This window comes from Sminthopsis crassicaudata, chromosome 3 (assembly GCF_048593235.1).
Source record: "Sminthopsis crassicaudata isolate SCR6 chromosome 3, ASM4859323v1, whole genome shotgun sequence".
Taxonomy (NCBI): Eukaryota; Metazoa; Chordata; class Mammalia; order Dasyuromorphia; family Dasyuridae; genus Sminthopsis; species Sminthopsis crassicaudata.
The window spans coordinates 153988400-154002610 of NC_133619.1; the positions used below are offsets into that span (position 1 = coordinate 153988400).

At 35.7% G+C, this 14211-nt stretch overlaps 1 protein-coding gene across 2 annotated transcripts in view; it reads right to left on the reverse strand.

The window, feature by feature from the left end:
- Positions 1-14211, reverse strand: part of TMTC4 (transmembrane O-mannosyltransferase targeting cadherins 4) — an 89152-nt gene that overhangs the window by 30321 nt on the left and 44620 nt on the right. For both annotated transcript variants that reach the window (XM_074299458.1, XM_074299459.1), the window contains 4 exons: positions 4599-4699; positions 1673-1765; positions 1277-1441; positions 327-529 (listed from right to left, as the gene is read on the reverse strand). In XM_074299458.1, coding sequence (XP_074155559.1) covers positions 327-529; positions 1277-1441; positions 1673-1765; positions 4599-4699 — 562 coding nt within the window. The remainder of the gene's footprint in view (positions 1-326; positions 530-1276; positions 1442-1672; positions 1766-4598; positions 4700-14211) is intronic.

Sequence of the window (14211 nt, forward strand, 5' to 3'; positions counted from 1 at the left end):
ACAACACACATCAATTACACTCTCTGTTCTGACCACAAATTACTCTTTACCACCTATGGTGTTAAGGATCTCAAAATGCCACTTCATGGGGATTTTAAAAAATAAAGCAGCCATCCATACCTCTTCCTCCAAGTTTGTATCCCACTAGTCATTTCTGGTGATGGGCCCAAACTGGGATGAAACTGTAGTAATTGCCATGAATATTTATTTGAAACATAATTCTGGATATTGTTTCCATTGAATCATTAAAATGATCAGTACTGGATTTAGCAAAATACTGTTGACTCAACCTTGTGTAGACTTTAAAATTCAGCACTGCCTCTTACCTTCTCTTATGGCTGTCTTCAGAGCATAGAGCTTGGCATATTAGACCAATTAGGCAGAACCAAAGTGCTGCTAGTGCAATTATTCTCCAGTCACTGACTGACTTAATAAGGGGTATGCAGCCCATTGACCAATCAAAACACAGCCACCAGGGACACAGCAGCAACCATGCATTCAATGAATAGTAGTAATTATAGTTTATAGCCTGTCAGTCAAAAGGAAAACAAACATTTGATACTGAACTTAAAAAAAAAAATAAATCCTATCTTCACTTTGAGGTTTTTAAGATGTTTCTTGTGGGGAAAAAAAAAAAAAAAAAAAAAAAAAAACTTGGATGAAGTAAATCTACAAGATTTTATTTGGGGCAGGGGACAATATTTTGTAATCTGGCAAAACTACATTCAGATTTCAACAAATTCAAACAGTGACATATAATGTTTATAACATAAAAAGTTGATGGGGGGGGGGGGGGAAGAAGAGGGAAGTTTGTTCAGGTTTCCTGAAAGCAGAAGCGTAATGGAATTCTATCATAGGTTCTTAAATCCTCCTTGCTGTATATAGCACAGAAAATATCTGCCATTTGATCACCTCCTTTTTCCTCCTCTTGACCTTTAGAAAAATGAAGTAAATCCAAATAATTTTTAAAAGGTCTTCACATTACTGGTGGATAAAACTAATGTCTCTTGACACCTATTATCAATCCAAAATGTTCTTCAATGAAGATGGAATGGGAGGATTAAGAGTACTAAAAATCTAATAAGGCAATAAGGCAAAAGAGAAAAAAAAAAAAATAAGTCTCTTAGTGCTGAGAACCAGTTCTAAGAATAATCATTAATCTTAAAAAATAAGCACTAACTATCCTATCAAAGGCAGATCTAAAGGACTCAGCAATCAAGGAATTAGGAATCTTTTTTTAAACAAAGAAACCCAAGTGGCATATCTCCAGACTCACTCTGATAAATATGCTATCTGCAAAGGATGCTGGGTTGTCAACTTCAGTAAAGGCTGGTGGCCCAGTGCCCATAATTTTCCAGCGCATATAAAGTATTGTTGCCCCTCCAAAAAACAGGAGAGTCATTCTGAAGAGAAGATTCCCGTTCTTAAGCCATCCAATATTCTAAAAAAGAAAAAAAAAAAAAAGCAAAGATGTTGATACTGACTGCAGTAGTAGCCAAGCAGCAATGTTGCAGTTAAAGACACAAGACAATTCTGCCTTAACTTCTTTGATTATTGTATTTGATTATTTTAAAATGCAAATATTTCATTAAACATAATGAAGACAGAACTTTAATCTGCTGTAGCACTTCACATTTTGGATGTCTTGAGTAAACAGAATATACATACTCACCTCCAAAGACTTTTCTTTATGTCGTACCTTTTGAACAATTTCTAAAATATTTAATTTGCTTATCACCAGGGCATCAAATACAGCATTGAAACCCTATCAAAACAACAAATATACTAATTAATTATGGAAAAGTTGATCTCTGTTTTATATCACTATGTAAGCATTATTACTGTAAAATAGACCAACAAGTAGAGGATTAGTTTGCAAGACTGATAAGGTCTCACTTATCTCTAAAATAGTAAATTTTACAATTCTACATGACAGCAGTTCAGAATCAATTAATATGTCAAACTTTGATCAAATATTCTATCACATTTATGACTGTACTAATATCACATAGTGCTTTTGAGCTTTACTCTCTTTCTCCCTCCTTCCTTTTTTCCCTTCCTCCCTCTCTCCCTCTTTTTCTTCCCTCACTTTTTCCTCCCTCCCTCCCTTACTCTTTTCTTCCTCCCCTTCCTTTCCTCTTTTCCATCCTTTTTTCCTTCCTTCCTTCTTTCTCTTTTCCTCCCTCCTTTCCTTCCTCCTCCTGTCTACCTTTCTATTGGCATTCCCCAATTCATCTCAATGTTCATAGGTGATAAGAAAAGACTGAAGATGAAATGAAATGTTCAAAAAGCATGAGAAAAAATAGTGGAAGGGCAAGCTAGTAGGAGATCAAAAGAGATTTAGTGATCCTAAAGCAGGGATTTAAATGTAATTCCCCTATGAATGAAGCTCTAGTGGCTCCTTATTGCCTCTGATAAAATGCAAACTCCTGTGTTAGTTTTTTAACGTCCACCCATTTGTGAGACTTTGAAGCAAGTTTCTAGGTCCCTCCAGTGCCTCAGCTTACTCATCTATAAAATGAGGGGGTTGGACTTGGTGATAGTCCTATTAGATAGTCTATGATCTCCTATAATAACTTTCTTATTTCACATTATTTTCCTTTATATCCTCTGTATTCCTGCCACCAAATTGAATTACTTGCTATTCCCTGTCCAGCCTCTGTATGCCTCACATACTCCCCTTACTAATCTTATTTTTACTGAGTTTCATTAAGATGCCCACTCATATAAATCCTTTCCTCAGTAAAAAAAAGTTCAAGTATTCTCTCACTGAAATTTACCCTGTATGTACTTTGAGTTTACTAATCTGTGAATATATTGTATTCCATGTCTTTGTCTATGTGAAAGGAGGGCATACAGTGTCATGAATTTTACAGGTATTTATACATGCTTCCGAATTAAATGGGATTTTTTTTTTTGCATGCCCCATAGTGACTAGAGTAATATGATTAATAGCTAATAGTATAGTTTTTGAAAAGCAAACAAATCATCTCACTAACAACAAAACTGTGAGGTAAGTATCCCTCAGGTATTTCCCTAATTTTATCCCTCAGGTTAACAGGAAAGAGAAGCAGAAAAGAGATGCTTCTTCCTCTGGTACCTTTAACATCACTATTTGGTTTTCTTTTTAAGCAACCAAGGGAGGCTTTTCCTCACTTCACTCTCTAGGAGAAAAGTATAGTAGTCTTTCTTCCCCCTAATTCCACCTCCAGCTGCAGCAATACTGTGCAAGTACTTACTATGTGTCAGGTACTGTGCTAAACTCTTTAATGTTATCTCATTTGGTACTCACAGCAACCCTGGGAGGTAAGTGTTATTATTATCCTAATTTAACAGGTAAGGAAACTGACAAAAACAAAGGTTAAGTGACTTCCCCAGGATCACACAGCATTTCTGCTCATGTCCACCTAGATTTATAACTAAGTATCTGATTTTTATTAAAACAATTTTTTTTATTAAAATGACTAAAAAGGCATATTTTAAACATACAATGGATGGATTTGGAATCAGAAAGACTTAAGTTCAAATCCTCTTAACCACCCTCTCCCAAATACACCTCAAATTGTCTTCTAAAATGCCTTGATGATGCATAACATGTATTTTTGAATATGGTAAATAAGGCAATTTATATTTTCTAAATTAAGACCAGTGAGTTAGTAACATGTCTAGGTTGATCAGAACTCTCAGAAAACACTACCCCCTTTTAAGAATATTGTTATAGTTTAGCAATACTATATAAAATTCCATTTTAAGTAATACTGTTGTAGATTGTTTTCTAGCTGAGAAATTGTCAACTTAAACTTTACAAAGATTCTAGACACATGACAGCTTGGGGACAGAGGAAGATTCTAGTGTCAGCTTTACACATAAAGAAACCCCAAAGTTATAGGGCAACATTTTCTTTATCCTCAATTATAGAGCAAAATTCAGTGACAGAACCAGCCTCATCAACCTCTCATCACTACCAGCTAAAACTCATGAAGTTTCATTGCTAGGAATGAAAATGCTTTTGATGTGCCACAAGAAATAAGGAGAAAGAATTACCTTAAAGAGCCAATCAATCCTGTATAATTCATTCCAAAAATTTTGAGTCCATTAGAAAATAATCATATTTTCGTGGCAGTTCCTCTCTTTTTTCTTGAGACATTTGTAATGGATCAGTGTTATTTTAAAATTGAAATGTTCTTGTTGATCATTCTTTACAAATTATAGTTTACAGCCAATTTCCTATCTAAAGTAATAATCATAATCACTGGAAGACCACAACTAGTTATTCTTCAAAAAATCATCACTTCAAGTAGGCATTCAAATACAGATATAGATGAGAGAAAGAAAAGCTTTGCATCTTACAATGTCATTCTATAAGAAATGGGGAAAGAACACATTATATACAAGTATAAATTAAACTGTTTGCATGAGGAAATATACTCTCTGAATTAATAACCCATAACGAATTCAATTGGTGGCTATACTCAATATATGTTACTGGAAAAACTTCACCAAAATGCCAGGATGAATCATAACAATATATATAAAAGGGCAACTGTGTCACAAAGTGGCAGCAACATGAGAGTTGAAACAACTGGCAGAGTCCTTACCAGTACTGTAATCCCTTGTTCTTTGCATAGCATAGCTATGGCACTCAAAAGAATACTCAGCAGCACCCAGAATATGGAAAATTGAGTTCCTTCCTTGTTACCTGCCAATTAAGATAAATTATAAAGGTTATTTGGTGCAATTTAGAAATTTGTCTCCATGAAGAATTATAAAAGAGACCCTAAACATTTACCTTGAGTAATTGCTGTTTAAGAAATTTCTATTGGTCTTTGGAAGCCAAATAATGTAGGAAGAACACCAAATTTGGAGTCAGGTGATACCACATTTTAATCTTGGCTCACTTACTTGCTACCTCTATGTCTTGGGGCAAATAATTTAATTAGGTCTAATTTTCCACTCTGTAAAATGAAGGAATTAATTTTTTTTTTCAGGTTTATGATCTAAGTTTCTTCCCTATGTTTTTATTTCTCAGTAGAAACACTACACACAAGAATATGCTTATGTTAATTCCCCTTTCTGCAATCCATGATTTACTTGAACTACCTTTGCTGTTCCTTAAAAACTTTGTTTCATTCCCATCACTGTGCCATTGGACTATAATGCTTTTCCTCCTCCCCTCCACTTTATAATCTTCTATTTCCTTCAATACTCATCTTAAGTGTTATCTTCTACACAAGGGGTTTCCTGATTCCTTTAATTGCTACTGCCTTCCCTGACTAAATTGCCTTGTATTTATTTTGCATTATATATATACAATGCATGTATATGTATATACATTCAAATGTAAATACAGACCTACACACACACACACACACACACACACACACACACACACACACACACACACACACACACACACACATATATATATATAAATATAAGCAGGCTGTTTTCCACAATAGAATGTAAGCTCCCTGAGAGCAGTTACTCTCCCTGAATCATTTTTGTTATCATAATTTTAATTGCCTAAGTGGTGTTTGCCATAGAATGGGTACTAAATAAATGATTGTTGATTAACACCTATAATTAATTAGAATTAACCTTCTGTTAATGCTGATTTCTACTCCTCAGGTGTTAGAGTAAAGGGCAAATCTCAAGAGCAGAGTAAGAGGCACTGGGAGATTTATTCAGCCTGAGTCCAAAATAGGACTTTGATGGCATTGAGTAAGCCTCATACAACAAGGTGGAAGCCCTCCTCTCTCTTGAATGATTATGCACATGGCTCTGGCACTCTCTGACACGTGACCTGGAGACAACAGAAAAGGGGATTGCAGAAAGGGGAGGGGATTATTAGGATTCTAGAGGAATTTAGAGAGGGAACTCTATATAGTGAAGTAATAGAATAAAGACTTGTTGCCACATACTCGTATGAGTTGGGTGTTCTGTGGGGGCCCTTGAGGTCAATCTCCAATTCAGCTAATTGGAGCCCAGAAGTCCGAAGACCTGGTGAAGGTAAGAGCCAGTTGACCCCTGCTGAGGTGAGCAGCAGGAGTTAACGTTCAGGTTTTGATATTCTTATCATGTGCTCAGAAACATTCAAGAAGTTGGTTAAATTAGCCCTTGCAACAAAGTCTCCTTCATATAAGCCTTGAGAGTTGGCAACCTATCTCTTTTTAAGATATCGGTCACCCAATAGGTTATTCTGAAATTCCTGCTATGATCTTTGGGGGTCCATCTGATGTTAAGATGATTCCTGTAGGAATGCCACCATGATGGCAATGATAAGAATTTATCCTGAACCCCTGCTAAGCTGGAACTATGGTTTCTCACCACTAGAGAGGTAACTAGATACCTGAAGGCTATAGAAGTAATTTCACAAAGCTTTTTGGAGAAACTCCATACAATGTATAAATGAATAAAGGGCTTTCTTTCCTCTTTCTCTACAGTCAGCACACTATGTGAGGGAAGGCAATGGACACTTTTGTAGAGGGATATGGTCCTAGTCTTTGTAAATGGTATTTACAACTATGTATAGGGGCATTGCTTATCAAAGAATTGTAAGATTCAATATTATGTATCTTAACAATCCTACAATGCCCTGCTATTGCAAAATGTACCAGGAATTTCATATGGAGAAAAATTCTCCTACAGCTTTTTTTCTAAATCTGAGGTGACCCCAAGTAGAAAAGATACTATACTATTACAGGAGGGAAAGAGTAGCCAAGTAATCAACAGCCTGACAGGCAGAAAGAAGACTGACATAAAAGATTATCCTTAAGAGGAAGACTCCAAATTATGATGTTTAATTGAGCTGAGACATTTAGTTACATGAGGTGAATTTGTTCTCAGTTGAGTACCCTGAACCCGGCAAAAATCAGGATTTTTCTATACAATAAGCAGAATGGTCTTTTGGAATCTGTTGGTTCCCACTTAAAGTCTGCAGGATGAAATTACCTGCCTAGACCCAATGGCATAGTTCTGAACATCTTCATAGTCACTAGCAGGCTTTGATTTGATAGGTATGTATAGGCTAACATTCTTTGACTTCCCATCTGAGAGATTTCATTTTTTTTTATTAAAGCTTTTTATTTTTAAAACATATGCATTGATAATTTTTCAACACTGACCCTTGCAAAACCTTGTGTTCTAAATTTCCCCCCCTTGCCCTCACCCAACTCCCCTAGATAGCAAGTAGTCCAATATATGTTAAATATGTTAAAATATGTTAAACTCAATATACGCATACATATTTATACACTTATCTTGCTGCACAAGAAAAATAAGATCAAAAAGGAAAAAATGAGAAAGAAAACAAAATACAAGCAAATAACAACAAAAAAGTGAAAATACTATATTGAGATCCACCTTCAGTTCCTACCCTTCTCTCTCTCTCTCTCGGTGTAGATAACTCTCTTCATCACAAGATTATTGGAACTGACCTCAGTCATCTCATTATTGAAAAGAGGCATGTCCATGAGAATTGATTATCAGATAGTCTTGCTATTGCCTGTATACAATGATCTCCTGATCCTGCTCATTTCACTTTGCATCAGTTCATATAAGTCTCTCCAGGACTCTGAAATCCTACTGATAGTTTCTTATAGAACAATATTCCATTACATTCATAAACCATAACTTATTCAGCCATTTTCTAACATCACTTATAACATCAGGCATTCACTCAGTATCCAATTTCTCGCCACTACAAAAAGAGCTGCCACAAACATTTTTGCACATGTGGATCTCTTTGGGATATAAATCCAGTAGAAACAATGCTGGATCCAAGGGTATGCACAGTTTGATAATTTTTTGAGCATAATTCCAAATTGCTCTCTAGAATGGCTGGATCCATTCATAGTTCTACCAACAATGTATCAATGTCCTAGTTTTCCCACATAATCTCCAACATTCAGCATTATCTTTTCCTGTCATTTTAGCTAATCTGAGAAGTGTGTAGTAGTACTGCAAGATTGTCTTAATTTGCATTTTTCTGACCAACTGTGACTTTCTTTGAGATATTTCTACATAGAAGGAAAATTTGGAACACAAGGTTTTGCAGGGGTCAGTGTTGAAAAATTATCAATGCATATTTTTTTATAATAGCTTTTCATTTACTAGATATATGCATGGGTAATTTTTCAGCACTGATAGTTGCAAAACCTTTTGTTCCAATTTTTCCCCTCCTTTCCCCCACTTCCTCCCTGAGATGGAAGATTGATCGATACATGTTAAATATGTTAAAGTATAAGTTAAATACAATATATGTATACATGTCCATACAGTTATTTTGCTGTACAAAAAGAATCGGACTTTGAAATAGTGTACAGTGAACCTGTGAAGAAATAAAAAATTCAGGCGGACAAAAATAGAAGGACTGGGAATTCTATGTAGTGGTTCATAGTCATCTCCCAGAGACTTTCACTAGGTGTAGCTGGTTCAATTCATTACTGCTCTATTGGAACTGATTTGGTTCATCTCACTGTTGAAGAGGGCCATGTCCATCAGAATTGATCATTATATAGTATTGTTGTTGAAGTATATAATGATCTCCTGATCCTGCTCATTTCACTCAGCATCAGTTCACATAAGTCTCTCCAGGCCTTTCTGAAATCATCCTGCTGGTCATTTCTTACAGAACATAATATTCCATAATATTCATATACCACAATTTATTCAGCCACTCCAATTGATGGGCATCCACTGTTTCCAGTTTCTGTCAATGCATATGTTTTAAAAAGATAAAGCTTTAACAGCAAAAAAAAAATTAAATCTCTTAGATAGATGGGAAGTCAAAGAATGTTAGCCTATACATATCTATCAAATCAAATCAAAGCCTATTAGTGACTAAGAAGATATTCAAAGATATGCCACTGGATCATCCTGCAGGCTTTAAGTGGGAATCAACTGATTCCAAAAGAACAGAAGTACACAGAAGTCAGCATGGAGATGAAACAAGTATATGTAGCTCTAAAAATTATTGGTTTCAGGAATTGTCATAAGGCTAAATCTTCGATAACTCCAGAAAAACTTTAGCAGTCTGAGGTTAATTCTTTCAAAATGCTACACACACACACACACACACACACACACACACACACACACACACACACACACACATTTTTAAATGGACACACACACACACACACACATTTTAAATGGATACAATATCAAAAGAATGAGAATAAGAACTCAACCTGTGAATTTATTGGTATACAGAATTCCCAGGTGAAGAAATGTCATCAACTTCTAAAGGTTGGCAACTTTTCTGCAAAACTGTAGTCTTAAAGAATCATCTCATACTCTGAAAAGTTAATTAATTTGCTCAAAGCCATAACCAGTAATTATCAGGAATAGAATTTTAACTGAGTTCTTTTTTGGCTTTGAGGCCTACGTCACCATGTCATCTCTCAATAACAGAACATGGGCAATATAATGTACCAAATGAATAGACTGAGTGAAAATGATAGAGAAACTGTGATTCAAACTACGTAAGGATAGCAAAACCTCCCACCTACTGCATAAATTTTTCCTTTGACATATATGACAGATAATTATTTATTTTCAATTTGTGTATTTCCAGTGTCAAGGAACTTCTGACTTCATAAAAGCAACATATTCTAATCTTGAGGCTGCTAAAAGTTGCAGTGGTTAACATGTTGACCTGGAGTCAGAAGCCCTCTTCTTGAGATCAAATATGTCCTTAGACAATTACTCCTGCCTCCCTCAGTTTCCCTATTTGTAAAATTTTGCAAACTGCTCTATTATCTTTGACAAAAAAACTTCAAATAAGAGCCAAAGCCAAGATGGCAGAGAAGACACATGCTTCATTCTGAGCTCCCCTACTACCCTTTAGTTTACAAAATGCAGCCTCAGAATTAGTGCTAGACTGTCAGAACCCACAAATATTGGGTACACAAATAATGAGTACGACACATTACCAAGTGAAGATAATATCAAAGATCACCAGGAAAGGATTACTTTGGTTGAGTACAGGCATGGGAGGAGACCAGGTGCAGGCAGAGCATGGAGGACAGCTCACACTGAACAGACCAGGGGTGGGGTGTGGTCTCTGCAGGTGGAAAATCTATGGGAAGGATTCTATCAGTGTTGGCTACTCTGCCCTGGCAGCAAGCCAGCAGATCAGCAGAGAAGGCATAAAACTTCTAACATAAGCACAGAAGGCTAAGAGTGTACCCCAAAGTCCCGGAGTCTCACAGGACCTGGCCACACTGACTAAACACTGCCTGAGACCAGTGCTGCCGCTGCTTTTCCACTGTCATTCTGATGCCACTTCCTATTGTCTGTTAAGGAAGCTTGGCAAACATTCATTGCCCCAGAAGCAGACTACAGCCTTTTTTTTTTTTTCTTTTTCTTTTTGTTAAAATGGGTAAAAAGACAAAGTGGGCTCTAACTATAGATAGCTTCTATGTTAAAAAAGAGATTTCAAACCCTGAGGAGACTAAAAACATATTGTCTCTAGATGAATCCCCAAAGGGGATATGATCTGGTCCCCACCACACAAAGAAATTATAGAAATTTCATAGAAGAAATTAAAAGGGATTTTAAAAGAGAGCTAGAGATTGCCACTGATCACAAAATAGAAAATTTTGATTACATTAAGTTAACAAGTTTTTGTACAAACAAAACTAATGCAGACAAGATTAGAAAGGAAGCAATAAGCTGGGAAAACATTTTTATAGTTAAAGGTTCTGATAAAGGCCTTATTTCCAAAATATAAAGAGAATTGACTCTAATTTATAAGAAATCAAGCCATTCTCCAATTGATAAATGGTAAAGGATAGGAAGAGACAATTTTTGGATGAAGAAATTGAAACTATTTCTAGTCATGTGAAAAGTTGCTCCAAATCATTATTGACTAGAAAAATGCAAATTAAGACAGTTCTGCGATACCACTACACACCGATTAGCTAGGATGACAGGAAAAGATAATGAGGAATGTTGGAGGGGATGTGGGAAAACTGGGACACTAATACATTGTGGAATTGTGAATGAATCCAACCATTCTGGAGTAATTTGGAATTATGTTCAAAAAGTTATCAAACTGTGCATACCCTTTGATCCAGCAGTGTTAGTACTGGGCTTATATCCCAAAGAGATCTTAAAGAAGGGAAAGGGACAAGAATGTTTGTGGCAGCCCTTTTTTTGTAGTGGCTAGAAACTGGAAACTGAGTGGATGCTCAACAGCTGGAGAATGGCTGAGTAAATTGTGATATATGAATGTTATGGAATATTATTGTTCTTTAAGAAATAACCAGCAGAATTATAAGAAAGGCTTGGAGAGACTAACATGAACTAATGCTAAGTGAAATGAGCAGAACCAGGAGGTCATTATAGACTTCAATAACAATACTACATGGTCATCAACTCTGATGGATGTGGCCCTCTTCAACAATGAGATGATCTAAATCAGTTACAATTGTTCAGTAATGAAGAGAACCAGCTACATCCAGCAAAATAACTACGGAAATGAGTGTGGACCACAATATAGCATTTCCACTCTTTCTGTTATTGTCTGCCTGCATTTTTGTTTTCCTTCTCAGATTGTTTTTACCTTCTTTTTAAATCTGATTTTTCTCATGCAGCAAAATAACTGTATAAATATGTACACATGTATTGCATTTAACATGTATTGGACTACCTGCCATCTAGGGGAGCTGATGGGGGGAAGGAGGGGAAAAGTTGGAAGAGAAGGTTTTGCAGGGGTCAATGTTGAAAAAATTATCCATGCATATGTTTTATAAATAAAAAACTATTAAAAAAAACCCCAACAATTCCAAATAGGGTTTATGAAGAGTCAGCCATAACTGAAAATGAATGAATTATAACACAATTCTATTCTTGGATATCTTTGATAGAGTTCATTATGAAGCTGAAGTTTACTTTTTAGAAACTTACTGGTTATAATTCTACCTTTTAGGGCTACCTAGAATGTATGATTCCCTTTTTTTTTTTTTTTTTAAATTATAGCTTTTTATTTACAAGATATATGCATGGGTAATTTTTCAGCATTGACAATTGCAAAACTTTTTGTTCCAATTTTTCCCCTCCTTCCACCCACTCCCTCCCCCAGATGTCAGGCTGACCAATACATGTTAAATATGTTAAAGTATAAGTTAAATACAATATATGTATACATGTCCATACAGCTATTTTGCTGTACAAAAAGAATCAGACTTGAAATAGTGTACAATTAGCCTGTGAAGGAAATCAAAAATGTAGGCAGACAAAAATAGAGGGATTGGGAATTCTATATAGCGATTCATAGTCAACTCCCCGGGTTCTTTTGCTGAATGTAGCTGGTTCAATTCATTACTGCTCTATTGGAACTGATTTGGTTCATCTCATTGTTGAAGAGGGCCATGTCCATCAGAATTGATCATCATAATATTGTTGTTGAAGTATATAATGATCTCCTGGTCCTGCTCATTTCACTCAGCATCAGTTCATCTAAGTCTCTCCAGGCCTTTCTGAAATCATCCTGCTGGTCATTTCTTAAAGAACAATAATATCCCAAATATTCATATGCCACAATTTATTCAGCCATTCTCCAATTGATGGGCATCCACTCAGTTTCCAGTTTCTGGCACTACAAAGAGGGCTACCACAAGCATTCTTGTACACACAGGTCCCTTTACCTTCTTTAAAATCTCTTTGGGATATAAGCCCATGAGTAACACTGCTGGGTCAAAGGGTATGCAGCACAGTTTGATAACTTTTTGAGTATAGTTCCAAATTGCTCTCCAGAATGGCTGGATCCATTCACAATTCCATCAACAATGTGCATCAGTTTCCCAATTTTCCCACATCTCCTCCAACATTCCACATTATCTTTCCCTGTCATTCTTGCCAATCTGACAGGTGTGTAGTGGTATCTCGGAGTTGTCTTAATTTGCATCTCTCTGATTAATAATGACTTGGAGCATCTTTTCATATGGCTAGAAATAGTTTTAATTTCTTCATCTGAGAACTGTCTGTTCCTATCCTTTACCATTTATCAATTGGAGAATGGCTCGATTTCTTATAAATTAGAATCAATTCTCTATATATTTTGGAAATTAGGCCTTTATATGATCCCTTTTTAAAAGAGTATTTTAAAACAAGTATTTGAAGACAATTAGCAGATATTCCAATTACAGAAAAGTTCAATTTTGATGCTTCTTTGTACTTAGGAGGTGATTCAGTCTTCTCAAAGACCATTCGCTGAGAATGTTTTATCAATTTCTGGGAAGTTCTATCAACTTAGAAAGATTTTGAGTAGAGACTTGCCTATTGTTCATGGACCAGTATAGATAAATATGGAAAGGTTCAACAGCAGGCCTAGCTGGTTTGTCTTTCTTTTTCTTTTTTGCAATAATGATCCTAAAGTGTAGCTTTTTGTTTCTAGCATTATATAGAGGTTGCTTTGTTTTCATATAGGTAATGGCAGAATAGGAATAGGGATACAGGGAGATAAGAATCATGATGTTTTTAGACCATCTACAACCATTAATTTAAAATGATCTCTATCATGATTTCTTTCCAATGACCAAGGAGTTGGCAATACTAAAAGAAAATTAAACTACTATCTTGCTGACACGCTCAATTAAAAAAAAAAAACAAAAAAAACTGCAAGATGCAAGGACAGTTTAGAAATACTATATAGGATTTGACAGGTCCTCCACACAAGCAAATACCTTAATAATCACTGGCTTCACTTCAAAGCTTCTGTTTGTTTTTTAAAACTATTATAGTGAATATGAATGATGTTCCCAGAATGTCCATTATACAAGTGGATGTTTTAACTCCTTTTCCAGTCTCATTTTTGCTTTGTTCTGTCTTTTATGTTAATTCTAGCATGTAAGTCATCACTGATGTAGCCAACTTTCACCCACTTTGTATCCTTCCATTGCTCTGAGTCACCTACAATTTTGATTTTTTCCAAAATTGTGGTACTGTATGATTCTCCACCTAGAAATCACCAAGATGAGTGGTTTTGAATCTCAGAATTATTCATCCAGAGGTAAGTGGTGCAATAGACAGAGCACTGAACCGGGAGTCAAGAAGACCCAAGTAGAAATCAGGCTTTAGACATTAGTTATGTGACTCTGGGCAATTCACTTACTCTGACTGGTTTAATTTCCTAACCTGTAAACTAGGGAATAATAAAGGTACCTTCCTATTATGGTTGTTATGAGGATCAAATGAGATATCTGT